Source organism: Strongylocentrotus purpuratus, unplaced genomic scaffold (assembly GCF_000002235.5).
Source record: "Strongylocentrotus purpuratus isolate Spur 01 unplaced genomic scaffold, Spur_5.0 spur5_scaffold_16, whole genome shotgun sequence".
In the NCBI taxonomy this organism is placed as follows: Eukaryota; Metazoa; Echinodermata; class Echinoidea; order Camarodonta; family Strongylocentrotidae; genus Strongylocentrotus; species Strongylocentrotus purpuratus.
This window is the reverse complement of record NW_022145601.1, coordinates 22,456,728-22,482,858: the sequence shown is the minus strand read 5'-3', so window position 1 is coordinate 22,482,858 and position 26,131 is coordinate 22,456,728. Positions and strand designations below refer to the sequence as shown.

Genomic DNA, 26,131 nt, shown 5'->3' with positions numbered 1-26,131 from the left:
ATCCTGTTGATAAAGTGTGGCGAAACTTTGTAGGGGTTCAAGATGTGTTTGGAATCAAGAAAGTGCTTAAAGAGAAGATCAAGTTTTGATAAAGGTAAACAAATCATTCATGAGATGTCTTATTATTTTAATGTCAGTTTGGAAGCATATAACACAAAACAAACCCCTAAAAAGGATTGCTGTTCAAATGCCCTCTTATCTGAATGAAAAGCAACATAAAGGGGCTGTAGCATGGCAAATACTGGTTAACGCCATCTACAACTTCTTTTGGACAACTGCATGTAAACAAATGGACTTGATTAACCGGGTCAGCGCTCGCCAGCGTTTACGAAACAGACCGAAGTTCTCCTCACGCTTCGGTTTCGCGTATGTTGCGTGAATGTAAATACATATAGGCCTACTGCGGTCGCGTTGTCCGTAGTCGTATCATACCCGATTGGCCCCGAGTCAGGCCACGGGAAAGATGTAGTCTTGTCATGCTACAGCCCCTTTAAGTGTTTGGAACAACCTCCTGTACCATGTGTAGTGTATGTTTATCTAGCAAGACAGAGTCAATTTCTCAATTTTTAGTTTTGCTGTTGTTGTTTGTGATTGCAAAACCTAACAGTACACACCAATGTACATACGGCAATCAGCCTTTTCCGATTGCCTCCAGACAGTTTCCTTCACAATGGGGTTGCATAATTGGAACTCAAATTTGTTTTTAATACCTTCAAACCTTGCCATTTATATGTAACTATGGAAGATTAATATTGGACATGTTTTGTACTTTATACAGTCTTGTAAGAGAAATCATGTGGTTCAATAATTAGGGCTCGGCAAAACTTTGTATGGTTTCCAGTTGCGCGTTTTATAAATAACAAATTGATAAACACTTTGCAACCTAGACTTGCACATGCTAGGTTGGGCGAATCAAAATAATCACATTATATCCCTTTTATGTTTTCATATCAATAAAACTAAAATAGAATCAATCAAAAGGATCATGACTTTGCGTGTGGTAGAACTTTGTATGGGTTCAGGATTCCCTTTGGATCCAGAAACTGCTTCATCCCTTGCATGATGTGGACTGCTTCGGCTGCCTTCGAAAGCCCGATGTAATTTCTCTTCAAGAAGCCTAACCCGTGCTCAGCACTCACGCTACCTCTGCGTTCCGACGTCCACTCGTAAACGAAAGGCTCCAGGATGGCGTGGACTTTGGAGTCGTACTCTGGCGTCACGATATTCAAGTGCAGGTTCTCGTCCCCCACGTGACCGTAGCCGACCACCGTCGAGTCCGTGCCGTCAAGACGAAGGCGCGTTTCCTCGACCAGTCCGTAGAAGTCTTTGATGGGGATGGTAAGGTCGTATTTGAAACACCATCCCATCCTCACCAGACCTTCTGCGATGCGTTCCCGCAGACTCCATAGTGCCTGTAAAACATGAGCAATAAAATATTGTCTAGACTACCGGTATATAACGTCATCATACACTAAATGAAATTTTCTAAACTTTTAAACTTTGCATTTTCCAAGTTACTCTATGTTCTCCAAGAAGTACATGTGGGTGGTTTAGTGGAATGTCGCCGGACTGTCGATCGCAAGGTCCGCGGTTCGAGTCCCGCTGCGGCACTAATGTCTTTTGGCAAGACATTGATCTACATTTGCCACACTCACCCCAGGTGATGTAAATGGGTACCTGGCAGGAATTAATTCCTTGAAATGCTGGAGCGCTGTATAAACGGCTGTTAGGCTAAAGCCGGGGTAATAATAAATGTGTCTCGGAATAGAATTATCTAGATAGATGGCACTATAGAAATACCTATTATTATTATTATTTTTAATGTGTCCCCTACAACAAATGTCTTCATTTCCAATATATAACTGTACATGTCTTTCATCCAAAAATGAACACTCTCTTGATATAAATGCATTGAATTGTGTTAGTGGTATCATAAATAATCAAAAGTTAATGGTCATATTAAGATATTTTCATTACTGGATGAAATAAATAAATACAAATTAAATGTTGTAGGTGAGACATTGCACGGTATAGCAATCGTACATCGTAGTGAATGTAAAATAACATTTTCCATATCAGGTCTGGGACAATATATTTGCGGTTCCAGAACTCTTCCATCTGTAGCTTTAAAGTGTACTAATTAGAAATGGAGAGAAGTTTGAAAGTTACGTAAAAGACTTGCCAATTTACGTTTGATTAATTAAAACCTAAGAAAAGACATAGCTTCATTAATTTCTGTCAGAGGTTCATCAAACTTTCACTGATTCATTTTTCTCAGTTTTCTTCATCTGTTAAACTCGACTAAATAGCAGGGTGGACTCCCCCTTTCACATTTACATTTGATTAATTAAAACCTAAGAAAATGCTCAACATTATTAATTTCGGCCAGACGTTAATCAAACTTTCACTGATTCATTTCTCTCATTTTTCTTTTTCTGTTAAAATCAACTTAATATTCAGGGTGGACTTTCCCTTTAAATCTCCACTGCACTACTTGTCTACTTGCTCCCTCTTTATAGAAAATAATGCCTAAGCAGTGCCTGTTGGTCCCCCATGATCCACTTTCTCTTGTGTTAAATGAGAGCTGAGTTGGTGAGATAACCACCTGTCAGTGACTACCAGGGTGGTCTAATCCCTCCTGGCCAAATTAGGGCAGAGGAGTGTTAACTGACCGTGATTTTGGATCCATCCGTAGCCACCGTGCCGTCAGAAATGAAGCCAGTGGACATGGCATCTTCCAAGAATGCGTTGAGTTTCTCTTCGTCGTGAGTACTGTTAGATCCAGAGGTCTCAATCAACATGTAGAAAGGATGCTCAGATACAGGGTTGGTTAGACCTAGCTGCTTCACTACAACCTGTAACAAAGTTAGAAAAGGATGAAAAAGATTTGTCATAGGACATAAGTAACTTTGGTCTGCTCCTACTTTTTAAGGAAAATGACTACCGGTAGTACTGGGGAACAATAATATTGTTGTACTAATTATTCCCATTGCTCCTACTTATCCTGACTGTTAGTAGATGGATAGCTGCAAGAGTATTTTCAGGATTATGTTGGAGGTTTGGCTACATGTCGCTTTCATGGTTTCATTGAACCAAAATGCTGTTAACCCTGTTCGCAGAATGTAATTTGAGTAGATTAGCTGGTTCTTATTGGCATGTAGAAAGGATGCTCGGATACAGGGCTGGTTAGAACTAGCTGTTTTATAGCAACGTATCACAAGGATTTAAAGAAAGAAATGTGGGGGTAGTGGGGTTGGTAAAATGTTAGATGTAGGTCCACTGGTCCCAATCAACATGTTGAAAGGATGCTCAGAAACAGGATTGGATTACGGACCATCTACCAAGCTATGACATGCTGAATAACACATGCACTGGGAAGGATCAGGCACAGGCCAACAACATGGCTCTTACTTTTGCTACATGTTTTCTTATCAACTTTTTCATTCTTCACAATCACTGCTCTACCCAACTCTTCTGCCTGCTTACCTCTCGTCCTCTTCCAGTCTCTCACTCTGTCGACATCCTCATCATACAAAACTTATTTCATGTAGCTTTCCCAACTAAAGCTGTTATGAATGTATTTTACCATTATTGTAACTGTTTTCCATGATTTAGATTATCTCTTTTGTAAATTGATCTGTAAACTTTTAACAGTGACAAACAAATGTCTCAGTGGCAAACATGGATGGATAGTGGCGGTTATTTTACCTGACAGCTAAGAAAGCAATAAATGCTTGTAACTAAGCAACCAGAAGACAGACGGCTTTAGGTCCTCTCCGAGGGACCTGATAATGAGAATTAATGCCTTACCAAAGGGCACTAGTGCGTGGACTTGGTTTTGAACCCGGGTAACCGGATTACGAGACCACTGCTCTTCCGACTGAGCTATCGTGCCTCCTTGATGCTTCATTTCAATTTCAATATTGGTAAGAAGTTGGTGATGACTCAAAATGATGATGTCTACCTACCTGCATAGATTCATGGTCCATGACCTCACAGGCTGATAAGATCTCACTTAAGTTCTTTCGGCTCTCCTTGAAGGTCCTCTTGACATTCTCAAAATCTGTCACACCTGAAGAATATAATAAGATGGAACCAAAAATGGATCATTGAGGAGCTACAAGAACTCTTTATCTCAGACTATTTCAGAGTATATTGTACATATTCACAAGGACTGTTGAAGTCCACTATTTGTTCCATTCATTACTGCTCTTTATTGCTACACTTTATTAAGAAAGAAAAAAAAACTAAGAGCAGGGCTTAATACAAACGTGCATGCCCAATAAACATGGGCAAACAGAATCCAAGTCCAAACAAATTAAAAATTTTCACACGGGCCTCATGCAAAGAGACCCAAACAATTTCCCTTGGGACCCACTGTGGAACAGAGCTAAATAGTGTGAAGCCCTGCAAAAAGAGTAGAAGAGTGAAAATTAAAAGAGAAGACTGAGTTCTGGGGAGAGGTGAACACAATTTTGTGAGCGTTATCATTGCTATTATGTAAGTGTGGAAGAACATCGGAGAAAAAAAAATCTTCCCTAAAAAGCATGGTTCTTCAAATGCCTTCATATTCTAAATATGACAAGGAACAGCTTGAGGCCCAATCTTTATGCCACATGTTTGTGTAGTCCCACATACATTTTTCTGTGTACAGTGCTTGTTACTTTACCAAGACTGGGATAAATTTCTTGTCATTTTAATTATTCCAGAACCTTGCAGTACACACCAATACTTATATGCTACATGATCAACTTTTTCTGATCGATTCCACATTGATTCTTTCACAATGCAGTTGTATGACCAGAACTCAACTTATCGTAAAAGATCTAAATGCTTACATTCCTCTTTTTGATTCCTTGGCTCCATCTTTTAAAGAGTTGCGATTGGTTTTAAATCAGTTGCAACTTGAAAATCAAAGTACATGAAGGAGTTTAAAGTTTCTGAATTTATTGGAGGACTCGTGTTCGATTCAATCTGCATCAATTTAAACTTTTTATAACGACAGGGCCGTAGAACCAAGCAAAATATAGTAACTCTATACCAATGGGCACAGAGTGTGCATTAGCTTTTGCTTTTTCTGCATTTTAAGCATCTCTCATTCAATAATTCTTTGTGAATCTATATCACAAAATAAGCCAAACCAGAAATAATGGAATATTATTCTTTTCAAGAATCATTGAAATTCATGTACTGGTTTTTTAAAGGTTTAGACCAGTTTTGGAAACGCCCCCCTCTCAAAAAATTAAATGGAAGCTTTTATTACCAATCATGTGAGAGAATATGTTTGGACTAATACGTTATGATACAATTTTTGCCGGGAACTGCCAAATACTTGATATATTTGGTATATTATCATATCTATCCGGCCTTGCTAGATATCGCCTAGTCCCATATATATCTTTCTTTGTACAGTACATGTAACTTTACCAAGACTACCGTAAGCCAAATTTCTTATAATTTTGATGATTCCATAATCTTGCAGTACACATCAATACTTATATGCTAGATGATCAACCTTTTCTGATCGATCGATTCCTGATAAATAGGTTTATACAGGGATACCAGTTGCTTCACTCAGTATTTAAGCCTGAAAAGAGACTGTGAGATTTTGGATTGATTCTCATATGTTCTGTTCAATGCAATGCCCGAAATGGGGATCTATACAAGGCCCCAATGTCATGATATCACCTGAACAAGGGCATCCCTGAGATTAAAATTATCATTATTTTATCATTATTACTAGCCCATCATTATTTCTAAAATTATAAATTACAGTATAAGCCGTTATTTTGGCGAGGGTTTTATGTTTTTGCGAATTGCATATTATCGTGAATTTATCAACACACCAAAAATATTCGCACCTCATCATACCGGAGCGCGAAAATATCAGCATAAAGTTATGTGCTTGCTTCATTCCGATCGCTAGCTTCTGTATTATACTAGTTCTAGTAACTACCTTATGTTCGTAATGCAATGCTGTCGCCTCCTGCCCGCGCACATATTGCACAGATTGCATGCACGACGCAGGCACGTAATCCTCGTACGTACCGGTTCGATACTCGGCGAGGCTGTATGTGGTGCGATGGGCTGCCTAAACTTGTGTGTGTACTTACGTAGCCGAGTCTGTGTGTATTTTGTTGGTGTGAGAAACTTCGTGCCCATTCATTAATTCTGCTGTGTGCTATTCGCAAAAGCAACAACTCACGAAAATGTCTCTTAGCCTGTCATTCGCAAAATATCTATACACGAAGATATCAGCTGAAACAGTACATGCTTTCAGATTGATCTTACCTAGAAAGGCTAGATTGACAGCTTTAGGCCTCTGGGGGCACTTGATGGCTAAGCCAGTAATGATCCCCAGGGTTCCTTCAGAGCCTATGAAGAGCTGCTTCAGATCATAACCAGTGTTATCTTTACTAAGCGATGTTAAGCAGTCCACTATCCTTCCATCAGAGAGTACCTACACATCAGGGATAAAAAAAAAGGATAAAAAAAGACTGTATAATCATTATCATCCTAATCATCATTATTTTCATTATTGTCATCATGTTCTTCAATATCATCATCACCATCATCATCATCATCACCATCATCATCATCATCACCATCATCATCATTATCATCATCATTGTCGTCTTCAATATCATCATCATCATCATCATCACCATCATCATCCCAATCACCACCATCATCATCATCACCATCATTATCACCATATTCATCATCATCATCATCTTCATCATCATCATAATCTTCATCATCTTCATCTTCATCTTCATCATCACCATCACCATCTTCACCATCACCATCACCATCACCCTCACCATCATCATCATTATCATCATCCTAAGAGCTATCATTAAACTTACTGCCTCAACACCCAAGACTGTGCCACGCAGAGAGCCGTATCTCAGGAAGCGTAGGCCTCCAGCGTTGGTTGAAACATTACCGCCGATACAGCAGCTTCCCTTGGCACCCAGGTCCAGGGGCATGACCAGACCATGCTCACTGACGGCTTCATCCAGCTTCTCCAGTACACACCCAGCCTGGGCGACTAAAACTCCTGTGATATCAGTTAAAGATGAAGTCAAGTATTGGTCATGCGATTTATAAAAACAGACCAAAAACTCAATTTGTTTAGCAGCATATTTAGTTAAAGGAGATGTAGCATGGCAAATACTGGTTAATGCCATCTACAACTTCTTTCGGACAACTGCACATAAACGTTAAATTAGGGTTAGTTTAGTTGGTACCTGATTTGAATTTTACATCCTACTTCTGTCTATTTCTATCTCTTTCCTTATCCTAAAATGTACAGTGACTGAATATTGATACTCCATATAAATATCCTTTACTATCATTAGTTTTTTTTACCAATGTGAAAGAAACTGTCTGGAGGCAAATGCAAAAGGTTGATTGCGCCCTACATAGTCATTGGGATATATATTAAGAGGTTCTGGAATCATCAAAAGAATTTGGCAGTGGCTAAATCTTGCGGAATACTACATACAGTGTGAAGACTGCACACAGAATCCGGTAAATGGGACTACACAAACATTTGCCCTGAAAGTTTAGTTTGAACTTTTGAGCTATTTCTCATCATATTTCTCATAAAGAGGCATTAAAAAGGGCAATCCTTTTCAGAGCACATATCTACTCTAACAGTCGTTTAAACTGACAAAATGAGCTAGAAAGTTCCTAAATTATTTTTAATTTTTCCCAAAAAGTCTTAACCTTCTCTCGATAAGGAAATATTTGTTGGTCTTTTCACCTGATGTATCGTCGATGCTGATGATTCGATTCATGAGGGTCGTCGATAGGATGATCTCATCAAAAACAGGTATGCTGCCACCAACTAGACCAGTGTTGCCTCCTTGGGGTACTACAGCTAGGTTCCTGGAGTGACAGTAGGCAAGAATCTGGGATACCTCCTCCGTTGTCTTGGGCCTTAGCAGAAGACGACTAGTGCCTGCGTATAAAAGGAAACGTATACAAGCTAACTAAAAATGGTTGAAGGTCTGTATTTCAGATAATATAACATTAAAGGGATAGCTGAGTTTTGTTGCAAAATATATTTTGTGAGATAATGAAAAACTGAGTGTCAAATTTGAAAGAGTATACAATTTTAATGACAAAGTCATCTTTTTTTAAATCAAAATTTGTACTGAAACGGCTGAAATATCCATAAATATAACCATTTCTAATATTTGTGGTGCGCCACAAATATTCTGTAATTTTGAACCAGCCATTGAAAAAAAAAACATTTTATTCCAGCCAATAGGGTCCTAAACAAGAACTTGACTATCCCTTTAATGTACATGCATATGACCCCTCTTTTACAAGTCTATAAATATCTGCCCCTACGCACACATCCCACTTGGAGAACAATAGGCAATAACGTCAAACAATAATAATAATATATTTAGTTTACCCAGGGTTACCTCAACAGTGTCAATACTGTTCTCCCAGAGAGCCCTGCAATCATATTATTACCCCGGCTTTATCACAGGGATATTTCAGACGCTAAACTACTGCACCACTCATATGTCCTTAAATTTCACTCCCTTTTTATGTTTACTGCTTTTCACACCAGAGGTGGGAAATGTACTTACATTTGCCTTCCCCTCCTTTTTTTCATCACTGCCTTTCATTCATAGAGTCACAACATGTCTGGCCCCATCCAAGGATCCACACCGACTCTTTTGCATCGGGGATAAAATTATGAAATTTGAAGGTCTAAGCTTTGATCTCGAGCACCCATGTGTCACAGGCACCTAGTAATGTTGAACCCAAAGTGACAACTATGTGTGAAATCGTATTGATATAGGGTTACCATGCTAGGACCATCAATGTTATTAATAATAATTATAACAATCTGGATTTATAAAGCGCCTAGTACAAAATACCCTCTCTAAGCGCTTTACAGATATTATTACCCTGGTCATCGGATTCCTGCACCATCACTACTCCCTGGGGAGTATTTCTACCATATGGTCACAATGAGGGCATATGGCAATTACTAATAACACAACAACTTTCATCACCCTACCAGGTCCCCATTTCTCTCATGGGTATGGAGTGGCAAATGTAGATTAATGTCTTGCCGAAGGATATTAGTGCATTGTCGGGGATTGAACCCCCGACCTTTGGATTTCAAGTCAAGTGATTAAACCACTCACATACATGAATTGGCAACATGTAGAGAGGCAGAGTACAAGTCTTAATCAGAAAATGGAATACAAATAGAAAATGCTACTGATTGGGGTGGGGGGGGGCAGGGGGTGGTTTAGGCCTCATCATTTTTTTGTTCTCCCTATTTTACTTTTCTCTATCTTTCTTTTTTTTCTTTTCATCTTTACCCCACAGTTGGGAGAGAACATGCCCCTATGCCCCCACCCCCCCCCCCCCTCCTGTAGCTAAGTCATTGAGTCATCTCCCTTACTCTCACCTTTACATATCCTAAGCCAATCGGTGTTAGCTGCTTCAAGCTCATCCTGATCGGTGATGATCCTTCCCCCAAGAAGATTGTCAAAGAAGGCTACGTCCTCATCAGTGAGCTGAGAGTAGTTGCCCCTGGCTAGATCAGGAAACCTGTCCCTTGTCAGAGGTACATCTGATGATGCACCATACAGATGGCGGGACGATGAGATATGTCTTCTGACTTGATGATTTGATGCTCTATGGAAATCAAGAAAAGTGTTGGAGTTACCTTCTTATTAAATGATATTCTATATTTACATGCACCTAATAGTTAGGTTAGGCCTGTTTTGAAAGCCCCTTTTTGGTACCGGTAGTCGTCTACTCAGTGATTTTTTTTGACAATTGATCGACTAGTCGGTAATACAGGTGCAGCAATATAGCTACGGTGGGCGGCGCTGGGCGAGCCCGCCCAGCAAGGGTGATACCGCCCACCACTCCTGATGAAAAACACTGCTTTTGCCCAGCACTAATTTCGTTTAAAGCCTGCTTTAAAGTTACTATTTGAGTAGAAAAGAAGTACTTACATTCATATTTCCGTCTTTAATCTTGTTTTATTTGCAATTGTAAAAGATTCCTGTTTTCAATTTGACGATAAATTATTATTTTTACTGATTTGCTGAGCGTTGTTTGTCTAAATATGTTACGATTCACGAAAACCTCCACAATGAATTTACCGTACATATATACCGATGTATACCGGTACTGGCCACCCAGGCTCGTTCGATTGCTGTTCTTATTAATGTTTAGATGGTAATTTTCCAGAAGAAATAAATTAAAATACTATAATATATATTTATTTCATTATTTATATTGTAAAATTTGTCCAATATTATCACAATTAAAGTATTCATTTTTTGATTGATTGGGATTGAGCCGAACCTGTTTTGATCAGCGCCTAGCTCGTGATGTTGCAGAGGTCAGAATTTGGGATTTAAAGATCGAGGGCATGTGTATATCATAAAGCGCAGGCTCGGTACTCATGAAACTCATCAGCCCGCTAGTTGTTTGCTTGTAAGTTAAGGTTAGATAGGAATTTGATTTATTTAAACTTCCTTGGCAATTAATGTCTTAGAAAGTAGAATTATTGTGACAGATTTCTATTTCACATCCATTCAGACTTTTTTTAGGGGACGTTCTTGGATTCCCAATGAGTCATCGATTATTTGGTTATCAAGTTCATTATTCGACTACTGGCTTTACCGGGCGGGTATACGAGTAAACCTTTACTCGAAACGGGCCTACTAATAGTATACATTTAGTCATTTACGATATCTTAAGATTCATACTTCTCCACACACAATGTAGATAAACACGTATGCACAGTCTCCTCTCCCAAAAGAGTTGCCAAGCACTCTTTAGAGTTCTACGCTCAACAAACCACAATTTATCATGATGGTCATATTCTGGCAAGGAGTGAAGGAGGGGACGATTAATATTAATAATAAGGACAAGAGAAAAAAATGGAATGACTGAATATTAAGGAAGAAATGTAGAAGAGAAGTAAAAGCGTGGAAGGGTAAAAAGAAGCAAAAGAGTGGCAGATGTCACGTCGGTATTTTGGATGCAGAAAATGAGATATACAGTACATGTACATGTATGTTTACCCCACAGCCACTGTACTGCATATTACGGAAAACCAAAAGGATACTAGTTACTTGAAGACACTAACAGTATCGGTTTGGAAAGAGACAACGTCATAAATTGCATCCTAATTTTGAATGACATTCATAAACAAATTTTTAAAAATCATAAATATTAAGTTCCATTTGTAATCACAGTGAGAGTAACTTCCTTTGCAAAATTACTTTGAATACCCTTGTGAAGAATTAGGTTGAAAATAATCCATTCACAATTCTTCAGTCTTAGGGTTAACATTATGTCCATTTGGGCTTATTTATATTTTTTGTTTAAATGGCATCAATTGTGGACAATTTAAATAGTTTGTAGGAAACACAAGGTCATTCTGGCTCCAAACAGACAATGTAGGACAAAAAAAATTACCTGCAAGTTGCTTTCACAGATATTGCTGGTTGTAACCTGGTACTGTGAAATGCTCTCAAGTTCTTATTCCTGATGCAATAATGGAGTGACCTTCTTTCTGGATCTACGGATATGAAGTTCCTTCTAGCCAAGGACAGGGTTCTCATCACCTTTGGTGAAAGATTCATGATGCGCTGTAGGGTTGGCCCAGCTGGAAATGAAATCAAAACAGAGTGATGATCTTGGTTAAATGGTTATACTAGAGAACATACCATAAAAATCGCAGTCATGCATGTACAAATAACTGATTAATTCGGTCACTTCTCGTTATCGCAACTACGGTATTCGGCCACAGAGGGCAGCACTCGCCATGGGTATATATGGCAAAGGCACTTCCGGTTCACATATAATTACAATGGGTCAGAAACTGGAAAGTTTGATAGAAATATTAGTTAAAGAACCAATAAACTATAATTAACAAATTATGATGGTGCCTCTAATCTCTATAGATCTTATCCAATCATCAGGTGAGTTCATGAAACTTTCAATTAAAAATAGTTTAGTAAAATATGAAATCAGTTGACATGGCTCTACATTCTCTATGGAACCCAGAAGAAACCTTAAAGGGGCATGTTCCCCGTATTCCAGATGGCGTTCAAAATACGTACGCGCCAGCGGACGGTGCTATAGCTGCCCTTTGACACCAACAGAACACTACTCTTACGCAGATGGCATGTTCCGATAACTACACTGGCGGGAACGTGCCCCTTTAATTGTTGTGTGGTGGGCCAGTTAATGAGTTGAAGATGACAAGTTCGAATATAAATGAAAACACAAGAAGCTCGGAATTACAGTTGAAGTCCACTTTATTAAATATATAAGTCAGCCGATAAGCTCCAATCGTTGCAAACGAAGAGTATTATTATTATATAAACATTGTGAATAAGCTGCTTCTCTCAGAGGCTGGGCAGCCATATTGACAGTAAACTAGCAGCACATCCTAAACGTGATAACGGAATGAAATAAACTCTCAAATAATATCTACTATCAAATAATATACTCTCAAATAATATGACTACAAAACCCCGCACATGGCATTTAAATACTGCGGCACCCGACGAGGCTTAGATATCACCAGCCAACCAGGAGGACCCCTAACGAAGCCAACCAATTACAAGACGTGATTAATACAATTACCCTTAGGTCATCCGACCAATTAAGAGAGGAGTTATACCTTTAATCAATTATAACCAATTACAGAGCATCATAGATACGAGTAATTTGAACTAGTCACCGACAAAAATGGGAGGAGTCTATCTCTTCGCGAGAATGTCGCGTCCCCGGCAAAACAGTCTATTGTCTAACGTGTTATTGGAAATGGACACCTGTACATCTTGATGCAGGAATTCATTTCCAACGTGCTTATCGAAATGAACACTTTAATCTTATGCAAGAATTCAAAACCAGGGGTTGTTTACCCGTTCCCGGCATACTATTGGAAACGTAATTAATGCTATTTAACTTTTAGGTGTATACCAAGTCAAACTAATAATCGTAAAATTAATCAACCCAGCCCGGCTCTTCTATGGCTCTAGCGCCCCCTGTAGCCCAAATGAGCGTACCACTACAGTTGTTTCATCTTCCCCAGTATCTTATCTGTGCATGTGCTGACCTGCTCAGTTTGGAAGGAAGGTTACGTACATCTACGAGTACCAACGTACCAACGAAGGATTGCGGGCAGGCGAGCGTGCGTGAAGTTATCGACTGTAATCTGAGATCGTCATTAAATTCATGCAAGTACATGTAGTCCACATTATGACGATTTATCACGGTTGCTAGCTAAACGCACACGGTCCCGTCTGCAACCCTTCGTTGGTCGGTATGCAATTGTATTGTAATCGTGCAGAAATTTGCAGTGAAACCTGTGAGAAAGTGTATAGATCTATTATAATGTCTTTGTTTTATAGGAAAAATACTCAAAAAAGATGAGAAAATTGACACAAACTGGGTAAGAAACAGGAATTTTAAAGGAATAAAAATCCTAAGAGAAGAGGCTTAGATCTAAATATATTTAATTCTGAATGACAAACGCCAATAAAAACAACAACAACAGGATTTCTAGACAAGTAGATCTGGGGCTCGTTCCTAGAAACCAACGACAAGACAGTCATAACTTTATCCGCCAACTACGGAGATGTCTGTGATCTTCCTAAACCGTTTCACGAAGAGCTTACTAGCTAGTATCTCGTGAGATCGATATTATCGGCGAGAAGAGGAGCCGAGAATTAGCCTTAGTCGCAATACCACCAGATTATTACAAAATTAATATTAGGGAAAATGCAATTATTTAAATGAATTAGTAATAAAAAAGATTAAAAATGATACCAAGAAATAAGAGATCCAATATACTTCCAAATTTGTGTAGATTAAACAATTGAATTACTTGTAAAATATAATTGTGAGTTTTTCATTACATGACCAGTGAATCAGTTTTGTTGTTGAGATGGGCACCCCCCGAATATTTTCATTTGATAGTTTATAAAAATACACCCTTATATTATTCTTTGAAAAAATACGATGTAATGAAATTTGTGTTTAATGTTTTTGGCGTCAGTACAATATAAAAATTACAAAACTTCAATATTTCAAACGTTAAAACATATGTTTAAACCATTCACTTTGCATAATTGAAAATAAAATTCATCTCGAAATTAATATGGGTCTGAAAACTAAAGAATACACTTCAAACTATGGCTTGCCTGCCGTGGCAAAATACATATCCCTTCGATGAGTTTACAATGTGGAAATAAAGGCGTATAATCAGTTTATTTAAGTGGGAAAATCCTTAAATACAAACATGGCATATTTTCATGAGATTATCAAATACAAAAAACGATAATTCACTGTTTAAGTGAATGTGTAGAAAATCATAGTTGGAGGATTTATTGTCCTTTTTTGCCAGCCATAGTCTACCCAATAAATGACATGTGATGGCGCTGCCCATCGACTAAATAGTTATGACAGAGATACGACGGTGTCAGAGGTGTCATAACTCCTTAGTCAGGATGTTGTCGTTGATCTAGGCAAAGAGGGCTTGGTGAAACACGTAGCGGACAAGTTGTTCACTAACGCTGATTTAGTCAAGAAGTTAGACTTATGACGGTTTGTAGGAACGGGCCCCTAGAGTCTAGACTTATATTATTATTAACCGTGTCATGAATTGGATTCAATCTTGCCACCAAATGAGGTTGCAATGCCAATAACAAGCGATCTAGGCCTACTACTGATCCTCTTGGATTTTCTTTTCATTCTCGTGCAATGGTACCCCAGCTAATTATTGCAATTAAAGATTCATACAAGTGTATGAATCTTGAATTGAAATAATTATACACCCACAAATCGGGCGATCTACCTGCATGCTGCACCCACCCCCTTTCCTGCGCGTATCGCTGCCAGCATCAGTCCATCCTCGATCCCAGTCCCAGACCGGGCCCAGCCGGCTAGGCATAGGTCAGCGCCCCGATGGGAATGGCTGAGCTGAGCTGTGCCTGCTTTGCCGAGCTTGTTTAGAATTAGAGTAAAGAAAACTTACAACATACAGTTACAATAATATGAGCATACCGATATCGATAAATTCAAGATAAACACGAATGCAACAACTTTGGCCCTAGATCTATGTCATAAATTATAACAATATCGTGATAACGAAAAAATTATTTTGATCTTACTCAAATTTCTCGAAACAGCTGATCCAAAGTGTTAACTATCAAAGAGTGGCTAATTGTGAAACTAAGCACATGAGTATATTGTGGTACACGCATCGATGCGTTGTACGTACTAAAGGCCCCTCGACGCTATTCTCCAAGGCCCTCAGAAGCTCTCATGAGGTCACTAGATCCTCCCCCCCCCCCCCCCCCCCCCCCATGAAAAAAGGGAGAGAGAGAGAGAGAAAGAAAGAGAGAGAGAGAGAGAGAGAGAGAGAGAGAGAGAGAGAGAGAGAGAGAGAGAGAGAGAGATGATGTGAAATATATAGAAAAGTTTCACATACAACTTTTCGAATCCGTTTTCTTTACACAATTTTTGGATGTCAAGTCAACTACGGAAGTAAGTTAAAGTACAGTATCTTGACAGTATCAAAGATCTTCGTGATCGCGTCTAGGCCAGCGCCATGCACATAGAGCTATATCTCTATGGCCATGCATGGTCGTCCAGGGTCTTGGGGGTAACAGCCGTTTTTGTCCCTACGCGGATCGCGTCCGTATCTATTGGTTGGTTATTGTTTTTTGTCGGCGGACCGTGTCCTTACTCCGCATTCTTGTCCAAGCTCTTACGCCAATCGGCAGACTGTCTGCGCCATAGCGTATTTTGTCTGCAGCTCGTCTATTTTGATGGTTGTATTATTTTTGAGTGCGAGAAGAGGGGGGAGCTACGGGGGGGGGGGGGGGGGGGGGGGGGGAGAGGGGGTGGGGGGCGGGCGGGTCTACCTTTTTCATTCAACCCGTCCTTCATATTTTCCCTGATTGAAAATTGACTGTAATCTTACTTGATTCCCCTTTATTTCAGGTTGTATTTATTTATTTCATAATTCGTATAATCAGGCACGTAGCCAGAGTTCGATGCTTGGGGGGCACATACATGTAATCGATCGAGGTAAAAAAAAAAAGGGTCTAAAAAAGTTCAACCGATCTTGGAAATTTTAGGGGGCACGTGCCCCCCCCCCCCCCCCCCCCCCCCCCCCCCCGTGGCAAAGTGCCTGCGTATAATACCTAGAGGCTAGAATAGGTGCGATCGTTCTCCGCCAGCCCCCCCCCCCCCCCCCCCATCAGACAGTTAACGTTCATAACTTATTATACAAGACAAGTACGAAGGGTGTCATAGGGTGGTCGCCCCCTAACATACCCCTCTGCCCTGTTTTAAATAGTTTTAATTTAATTTTTTTTTATTGATTATAGACCAAACAAATAGGATCATTCTCAATTACAACAAACAGAATTAGCAAAATTTACTTTCTACCCAAAGCCTCTTCGGGGATTATAATACAGAGATGATTATAAATTACATTTTTCGTTATACTTTTTACAATGTGTTTTTTTTTGGCGGCGAGGAAAAAAAAGTTTTTGTTGCTTAATTTCCAAACATGAAGCGTTATTCTCAAAACCCCCCATCTACTTCCTTGAAAATTCGTTGACAAAGGAATACAATCGTTGCATATCGTTTGTAAGGATCAAGATATAAGAAGCCAAATTTAGTTTTTGTTTTGAGGATACCGTAGATTGACTGGAATTGTTGTACAAACGTAGCTAGGCTTGTCACATGGAAACTACAGATATGATATGATGTGGGCACGGATTCAAGGAAGGAAAACTTTGTTTTACCTACTAAACTACTAAACTACTATTATTATTGCTACTTTGTACATTCCGGTGTATGGAATTGATTGGAGTTCAGTTGAGTGTTAATAAACAAAGAACCATGAAATTACCACATTGTCTCAAGGATCATATGTAGATATCTCTACATTAGTAAAACAAAGTCGATTCTTCAACGGATACTGCATGGATGAAGGAATTCGACACGGCAAAGCCCCCGGGCGTGATACTCGCGAACACCGCACAAGTACTAAAGTCTGACGTGACGTGACACAGTGAGTAATTCAATGAAATGAAACTCAGAAGTGAAATCGGCTGAATGAAATGAAACTCAGAAGTGAAATCGGCTGAATGAAATGAAACTTTGAAGTGAAATCGGCTAGACTCTATAGCTCTACACGTTACTGCTGATTTGAAAGGAATGTTTATCAAGTAAATTGCAATTATGGATGGGAATACTACTACTCCCAAATCCCCAGGTGGGAAAGATAAGGAACTGAGCAATGCCAATGGCAATGATATTAATCATGTTGATGATAAGGAGAGTGGTGCAACAAGGAGCTTTACTAGAGAAAGAGATCTAGAGAATGGGAAAGAAGATCAAGATGACTCGGAATCCACATTGTCATTATGTGGATCATCGGCCTCTTCTGCCAGTACTGCAAAGAGGAGAGAAAGAGAGAGAAAGAAGGAAAGACAACTTAAAGCAAAGTTGATAGCCTTACATCAAACGAGTGAACTTGAGAAGAAACTGAGAACACTTCAAAAACAACATGAAATGGAACAAGCCGAACAAGAAATAAGAATTGCAAAAGAAAAGGCTGAGAATTTGAGAAAGAGTCAGCTTTTGAAGGATGAAGAAGCGGAGATTGAAAGACAAAAGACTGCTATTCTCTTGCAAGCAGAATTGAAGCTTCTACAACAAGATTCAGAGGAAGAGCTACAGAAATGGAAAGTGGAAGGTGATTCTTTCCGTGATCGTGGACAAGAACGAGATCAAGTTAGAGGTGACTCTTTCCTCGATCGTGGACAAGAACGAGAACAAGTAAGAGGTGACTCTTTCCGTGATCGTGGACAAGAACGAGATCAAGTTAGAGGTGACTCTTTCCGTGATCGTGGACAAGAACGAGAACGAGTTAGAGATGATTTTGTCGGTGGTCGTGGACAAGAACGAGATCAAGTTAGAGGTGACTCTTTCCGTGATCGTGGACAAGAACGAGTTAGAGGTGATTTTGTCGGTGGTCGTAGACAAGAACAAGAACAAGCCTTTCGCAAGGAACCTGTGAGCAATGAAGAAGGAGCCACCAAACAGATGCTTAGGGAGATGATTAGATTCACTGCAGAAAACAGTCTACCATCGCCAGATCTCGAGCCGTTCAATGGGGATCCACTTGATTACCTTACCTTTATAAGGAATTTTGAATATGTGGTTGAAAAGAGAACTGATGAACCTTTCAGAAGACTAGAGCTTCTACTAAAATACACAAGAGGAGAAGCGCATGAGCTTATTCGAGAATGCCCCCACATACAACCAAGTAAGAGGGCATATGAGACAGCCAAGTCCATGCTACACAGAGACTATGGAAAGCAGAGTAACATAATAAATGCATACAAGGAAAGGGCAGTTGCCTGGGAGCAGATACGATCAGGAGATAGACAAGGATTGCGAAAATTCGCAATATACCTCAATAATTGCTCGCATGTTAGAGCAGCAGGGGACTTAGGAGGCATGGATAGTGCAAGTTTTCTGAGAGTTCTGGCAAGCAAACTACCCTTGTATCTCCAACAGAAGTGGATCTCACGAGTAGGCCTGACTCGTGATATTGCCAATAGGAATCCCACCCTGGACGACCTTGCACAGTTCGTCATACAGACTGAAAGAAACATTAACGATCCCATGGTACAGGGATTGGGATATCAGAGGACTGAGAAAAATGCTTCCTACAATAAAGATGAGAAAGAAAAACTACAAAAATCAAGAAGCACAAAGGCATTTGGTACAGCTACACAACAGGATAGGGAGCAGAAGGACAAGAGGGAACCCAGTTGTACTTTCTGTGGCACCAACTCAAGGCATATTATTGACGAGTGCCGAAAATTTGAAGCCTTGACAGTTGAAGAAAGATCAGAGCAATGTAAAAGGAAAGGCCTCTGCTTCCGATGCCTGAAACCAAAACATCTGAAAAAGGAATGCAAGAGTAAGATCAAGTGTGATGTCTGCGACAGGATGCACAACACTTTAATGCATGATCCCAGGTGGATGAAAGACGGAGAAGGAAATACAAGGAAAACCACCAATGATGCTTCAACATCTACCGATGTGCAAAGTGAAGCTGGAAGGATCTCTTCAGGGTCTACCAATGTGAAGAAAAGTGTTGGAGGAAAACCCCAGACATCGACGTGCATGACGATAGTTCCAGTCATCGTGAAGCACAAAGGAAATGACAGATGCATATCAACTTATGCATTCATAGATAATGGATGTGGAACAGTCTTCTGTGACACAGAACTTACCCAAAGGCTGCATGCAAGAACCAGGAAAACCAAGCTAATAGTCAAGACATTGAATCTTGAAGAAGTGATAGATACAGAAGTCACTGTAGATGAGCTGCAGATCGCAGGAGTAAAGGAGAAGGAATTCATCAATCTTCCGCCCATCTATGTCAAAGATGGTATACCAGTGACAGTTTCAGATGCTCCAACTCAAAAGGATCTGAAACGATGGAAACATCTGAAGGACATAGAATTGCCCGAAATAAGTAACCGCAACTCTATTTCAAGGGTAACTCTCATGATTGGAGCCAACGTTCCGTCAGCATCGATGCCTCTAGAAATTAAAGCTGGTGACATCGAAGAACCATATGCTATCCGCTCAAGGCTAGGTTGGCTCGTGTATGGTATACAAGCTCAAGAGCAAGCAGATATTCACAAAGTCTGTTTTTGTAAACAGGAAGAAGTTTCCATCATTCCTAGACAAGAGGAATTAGAACGGAAATTCAAAGACTTCTGCAATATGGAATTTACAGAGAGACTAAGTGATCACAGAGAGGGCCTGTCAGTTGACGACAAGAATTTCTTGGACATAATGGAGAAATCTATCACTAAGAAAGACAATCATTATCAGATGGATCTGCCCTTAAAGCAGAGAGATGTGGCTATGCCTAACAACAAGGACCAAGCTGAAAGATTTCTTGAAAGACAAGGACAGAAGTTATCAAAGGACAAGGAAATCCATGAACAGTACACCACATTCATGAATGATCTGGAAAAGCAAGGCTATGCAGAGAAGGTTCCAGAAGCAGACTTGGACAGACATGATGGGAAGGTATGGTATATCCCTCACCATGGGGTGTATCATCCCCAAAAGCCAGGAAAGATTAGAGTAGTCTTCAATTGTCCTATCAGCTACAAAGGAAAGTCTCTTAATCAGGAACTCCTACAAGGACCAGATCTAACCAACAGATTGCTTGGTGTTCTCCTCAGATGGAGGAAAGAGAAAGTGGCTATAATGGCAGATATACAGTCTATGTTCTATCAGGTGAAAGTTACACCAGACCAATGCGACATGCTGCGTTACTTGTGGTGGCCTGAGGGGGATATCACCAAAGAGCCAGTAGCCTACAGAATGCTAGTCCATCTTTTTGGGGCTACATCTTCTCCCAGTTGTTCGAATTATGCACTGAAAAGAACAGCAAAGGACAATGAAGGTTGTGCAAAGGAAGAAGTCCTAGATGCCATACAGAAAGACTTTTACGTTGATGATTTTCTGAAGTCAGTATCAACACCCCAAGAAGGCATTGATCTAGCTGAATCATTAAGACAAGTGTTGTCCAAGGGAGGCTTCAAGTTAACCAAATGGTCAAGCAACAGACGAGAGGTCTTGGATTCCATTCCAAAGGAGGAACATGCCGTTGAATTGAAGGATTTGGACTTACAAAGGGAAGTTCTTCCAACTGAACGAGCTCTTGGTGTGAGATGGGATCCAGAAAATGACCAGTTAGGCTTCAAATTGAAAGAAATGTCAAGAAAGGCTACTCGCCGAAACATCCTATCAGTAATGAGCTCAGTCTATGATCCCTTCGGGCTAGCAGCACCATTCGTTCTGAAGGCTAAGATAATTCTGCAAGAATTGTGCCAAGCTAAATTGGACTGGGACCAGTCAATCCCTGAAAAGCAGAAAATGGAATGGGAACATTGGATGAATGAGCTACAAAATCTTGACCAGGTGAAGACTGAAAGATGTCTAAAACCAAAGAACTTTGGTATAGTAACAAACAGACAGCTGCACCACTTTGCCGATGCTAGCATGGATGGCTATGGTGTTGTGACCTACTTGAGACAGACAGATGAGAATGAAGAGGTTCATGTGGCATTTTTGACAGCCAAAGCCAGGGTTGCCCCACTGAAGCCTCACACTATTGTTAAGATGGAGTTAACTGCTGCAACACTCGCAGTAAAGCAAGACAGTATGATCAAGAGGGAAATGAATATGGAGTTGGATGAGACAGTATTTTGGACGGACAGTCAAACAGTTCTGAAATACATTGCCAACGAAACTGCCAGATATCCAGTATTTGTGACAAACAGACTGAGTATCATCCGAGATGGATCAGAGACAAATCAGTGGAAGTACATTCCTACCAAGTTAAACCCGGCAGATCATGCATCCAGGGGATTGGATGCCAGTGAACTAACCAAGAAGAAGGAATGGTTTGAAGGCCCAGAATTCCTAAAGCGGTCTGAAGAAATATGGCCATCTGAGGGTGTGAAAGCTCCAGCAAGAATGGAGAAAGCTGATGATACTATGTCAGGAGATTTGGATGAGACTCACATTCATGCCACAATGATAAACAAAGAGGATCCAATAAGTGCACTCCTGTCGCACTATTCTGATTGGGATAAGCTGAAACGAGGAGTTGCCTGGATATTGAAGTTCAAGAAAATGCTACAAGGAAAGGGGAAAGGAATAGATGGCAATTCCAGTGAAATGTTCAGCCTGACAAATAAGGACATTAAAGATGCCGAAGTCGCAATTGTTAAACAATTGCAACTTGAATCATTCCCAGAGGAAATGAAACGACTGGCTGGTCACGGAGAAGAGAAAGGAGTACCAAAACGCTCTACCCTTAGTAACCTTGATCCAGAATTGAGCAATGGGTTACTTCAAGTAGGTGGAAGGTTGCAGAATGCCCAGATTCCAAGCAGTGCTAAACATCAATACATCCTACCAAAGAAGCATCATGTAACCACTCTTTTAATGCAATACATCCATAGGAGAGTTGGTCATCAGGGACAAAATCACATGGTAGCTGAATTACGACAGAAATTCTGGGTGGTAGGAGCTGGAGTTTTAGCACGAAACATAGCAAGGAAATGCATCATTTGCAGAAAGAACCAAGGAAAGGCTGGTCATCAGAAAATGGCAGAACTTCCAAGAAGTCGAGTTCAGAGTGACGAGCCGGCGTTCACCAGAGTTGGCATGGACTATTTTGGTCCTTTTGAAATAAAGTGTGGAAGAAGCATAAGGAAAAGATATGGCGTAATCTTCACATGCCTGTCCTGCAGAGGGGTGCACATTGAAGTTGCATCGAGTCTAGACACAAGCTCCTGTATTGAGGCTATTCGTCGCTTCATCAGCCGCCGAGGACCTATGAAAGAGATGTTCTCGGATAATGGTACAAATTTAGTAGGAGCTGAGAGGGAACTGAAGCAGGCATTAAAGGAGCTGAATCAAGACCAGCTGATCAACTTTCATGCAAACCATGGCATGAAATGGCATTTCAATCCTCCTGCTGCTTCCCATCAGGGGGGAGTATGGGAACGCCAAATTAGAACAGTCAGAAAGATATTGTGTGCAGTCATGAGAGAGCAGTATCTAAAGTCCTACCAGAACGAGGAGCAGCTCCATACACTTATGTGTGAAGTGGAGGCCGTCATAAATAGTAGGCCTCTTACCCGATGTTCAGACAACCCAAATGATCTGGATGTAATCTCACCAAACAGCTTGCTGACTATGAAGGGTTCAACGACGCTACCTCCAGGGATCTTCGACGACAAGGACATCTACGCAAAGAAGCGGTGGAAACAGATGCAGTACTTGGCAGACCTATTCTGGAAGAGGTGGGTGCGAGAGTACCTGCCTTCTCTACAACGCCGACAAAAGTGGCTGCAGCCAAGTCGTAACCTTCAGGTGGGGGACATTGTACTCGTCATAGACGAAACAGCGCACAGATGTTCCTGGTCCATGGCCCGAGTGCAAGAGGTTATGCCAGACAACAAGGGGTTCGTCCGCAGAGCGAAAGTGAAAACTGCAACAACATCGCTAGTAAGGCCAGTAACCAAGTTGTGTATTCTACTGGAGCAGGAAATTTGAATGGAGTTTGTCTCAAATTTATGAAAGGATCTACATGTATAATATGTGAAAGTGCCTTTAAGTGGATGTGCTTTGAATCATTATTGGAGGAGGATATCAAGCAAATGAAGCAATTTGTGTTTGGATCAAGCGAACAAGTGGAATTCAGAGCGCCAGTGAAATTTTGTGTTTGTGTTAAAGTGAAAAGTAAAATATTAATAGCCCTTTGGCTAATAATTGGTAATCATTTGTGATAATGAGCCAATACAGGATCAAATCATGTTTAATAGCGAATTTGCATTGGATCAACACATGTTTTATCGCGAATTTGCATTGGATCAACACATGTTTAATCGCGAATTTGTATTGGATTAATATATGTTTTATCGCGAATTTGCATTGGATCAACATATGTCAAGTCGCGAATTTACACAGGATGATTTTGTCAACACGCGAATTGCAAGAGAGCAAAGTTTTACGTGATTTCAAGAGAGGACGCTTCCATGAAAGGATGTCAATTTAAGACATTTAATTATGATAAGTCAGCACCGAATATTGTTTATGCTTTGCAAGAACGATAAAGGATATGAACATGAACTGGAACGAACTATTGAACTTTCAAACTGTTTAAGTTGAACTCTGTGAAATGTTCGTTTTGGAATTTGATGTTTTATACTCATACATGTACATGTATATATGTAAGTTTGTTGAGTTTCAATATTTCTTTGTGTTATCACAATTGGGATGTTTAAATTGAGGATGATTGAACATACATGTACACAAATAATTAAAAGAGAATATTTTGTTAAAAATTTGTTCAAGGTAATGATTGAACTAGCCTCAGAGTTAAAATCAGATACACTTTGTTAATATAAAACATACCAGAAAGAGAGAACTCAAATAGGGTTAAAGGGAGAAAGTGTTTTGAAAACAGTGTATTTGTTGACATAGAAAGTTAGAAATTTCATTTTATTAGATGTTCAGAACATTAACATGAATGAAAAGATTTAAATATATGTGTCTGCACTCTGCAGTGTAGAGCATTATAAGGAAGTTCAGATTGTGTTATATTTAAATTGAGGATTAACATGTTTAAGTGAAGTAAGGAATGTTATTTAGTTTTATGTGCAAATGGCAAGGATATTTTCATGTGTTTAGTAGTCAATCCATAATGTGACTTCAGTCATGCAGGTTAGCTTTGGACAGATTGATATATGCAAATAGAAAGAACAAGGTTAATGTTCAAGCGGAAGTACAAGTATTACATGTATGAAGATGGTATTATGCACAATGCTAAATATTTCCTTTTCTCTATTGTTTGAAAGTACATGTGCATCTACGTTATTTCAATGTTCCTTTTATGTTGATGTACATGTACATCAGTTCAGTTCAATTGAAGGTGTTCAGAAATTGTTTTATGTTTAAGTAAAAACAAAAGGAAAAATGTTAAAGGTAGTAAATACAGCCACTAATTATTCTTGTTTTGGAAGAACAATTCTTGTGTTTGGATATCATATTACTGGTTTATTTCCAGAGTTATTTTTTGAAAGGCAATTATAACGAAAATGGTGTTTTTGATAATTTAATTACCATAGGTATTACATTATGACAAAAGTTTGACAAAAGTTTGACAGCTATGAGTAAACATTGAAAATATTTTGATTTAAAGTTATCATTGATTCATGATTATTTTGTATTGGATGCTTTTGTTGAGTTGATACAGGAATGTTTATAGTAATCCAGGGATAAAGCTTGATTTTGCAGAATTTAGTGTATTCTGTCATTTCTGTGCATTAAGATAGTAGAAATTGGCAGAGTATAGAGAGATAAGTGTTACATCTCATTGTGATTACGATTTGTTTTGGAAACAGTTAGGTATTATATAAATAGAAAGTGTTTGAATTTAATTTTACCTAGGTTATGAGACAATATGTAGAAAATGGTTGTAAACATTTGATAATACATGTAGATAACAGTTGATATTTTGTTAATTTACATCAGTGGTGGACAATTAAGTTTTGGTTATTCGTTGCATCCTCTAGCTGCAACTGGGGGGAGGAATGTAAGGATCAAGATATAAGAAGCCAAATTTAGTTTTTGTTTTGAGGATACCGTAGATTGACTGGAATTGTTGTACAAACGTAGCTAGGCTTGTCACATGGAAACTACAGATATGATATGATGTGGGCACGGATTCAAGGAAGGAAAACTTTGTTTTACCTACTAAACTACTAAACTACTATTATTATTGCTACTTTGTACATTCCGGTGTATGGAATTGATTGGAGTTCAGTTGAGTGTTAATAAACAAAGAACCATGAAATTACCACATTGTCTCAAGGATCATATGTAGATATCTCTACATCGTTATCATGCGAAAAATAAGAGGCATAAAGGGAAAATTAGTTAGAATAAAAAGTGACAACTAGATAGGGATGTTTGCTATCATGACCCGCTCCCCTCTATTATCTTTGAAAAATCATTTGATTTGTAACCTATCATGAGTAGTAATTAGTGTACTGATATGTATGTGCATTGTTTACTAGCCAGATAAGTTAATGCAGGTGGTTGCCCCGCAATATCACCCCTCCCCCTCACATACACACTCACATACAGAGGGGAAATGGAAAATGATAGGAAAGGAATAAAATATCGTCATTACCATGTAATAACAAAACAGAATTAATAATTTATGGGGGCATGATAATTTCAAATTAATATATTACGACATATCAATAAAGGTGGGAACAAACTCTATAAATGTTGTTTTTAAAGCTTTTGTTTAAACTGTCGCAATGCGGGGAACAGACCCAAACATCGCCTGTGGCTGGGATCTTTTAATGTCTTTAGTACTGAAATTGAGTCCATGGTATACCAACTTGCAAACATAAGACTACATCAACACAAATTATTAGGCTAAATAACATTTTATTCATGAAAACAATCCTTT

General features: G+C 39.4%; 2 protein-coding genes across 2 annotated transcripts; one reads left to right on the top strand and one right to left on the bottom strand.

Moving 5' to 3' along the window:
• Nucleotides 1-643: 643 nt before the first annotated feature.
• Nucleotides 644-15,302, bottom strand: LOC578006 (D-2-hydroxyglutarate dehydrogenase, mitochondrial). Its single transcript, XM_030987055.1, has 9 exons — nt 15,189-15,302; nt 11,482-11,671; nt 9,449-9,678; nt 7,772-7,969; nt 6,870-7,063; nt 6,292-6,460; nt 3,969-4,072; nt 2,673-2,855; nt 644-1,412 (listed from the first exon to the last, which is right to left on the bottom strand). Exons 2-9 carry the CDS (start codon nt 11,646-11,648, stop codon nt 984-986), a joined length of 1,674 nt encoding a protein of 557 aa, XP_030842915.1. The 5' UTR covers nt 11,649-11,671; nt 15,189-15,302; the 3' UTR covers nt 644-983.
• A 1,367-nt stretch (nt 15,303-16,669) lies between these two features.
• Nucleotides 16,670-25,507, top strand: LOC115924577. The gene is made up of 2 exons (XM_030987054.1): nt 16,670-17,836; nt 18,056-25,507. Exons 1-2 carry the CDS (start codon nt 17,275-17,277, stop codon nt 23,200-23,202), a joined length of 5,709 nt encoding a protein of 1,902 aa, XP_030842914.1. The 5' UTR covers nt 16,670-17,274; the 3' UTR covers nt 23,203-25,507.
• Nucleotides 25,508-26,131: the final 624 nt, after the last annotated feature.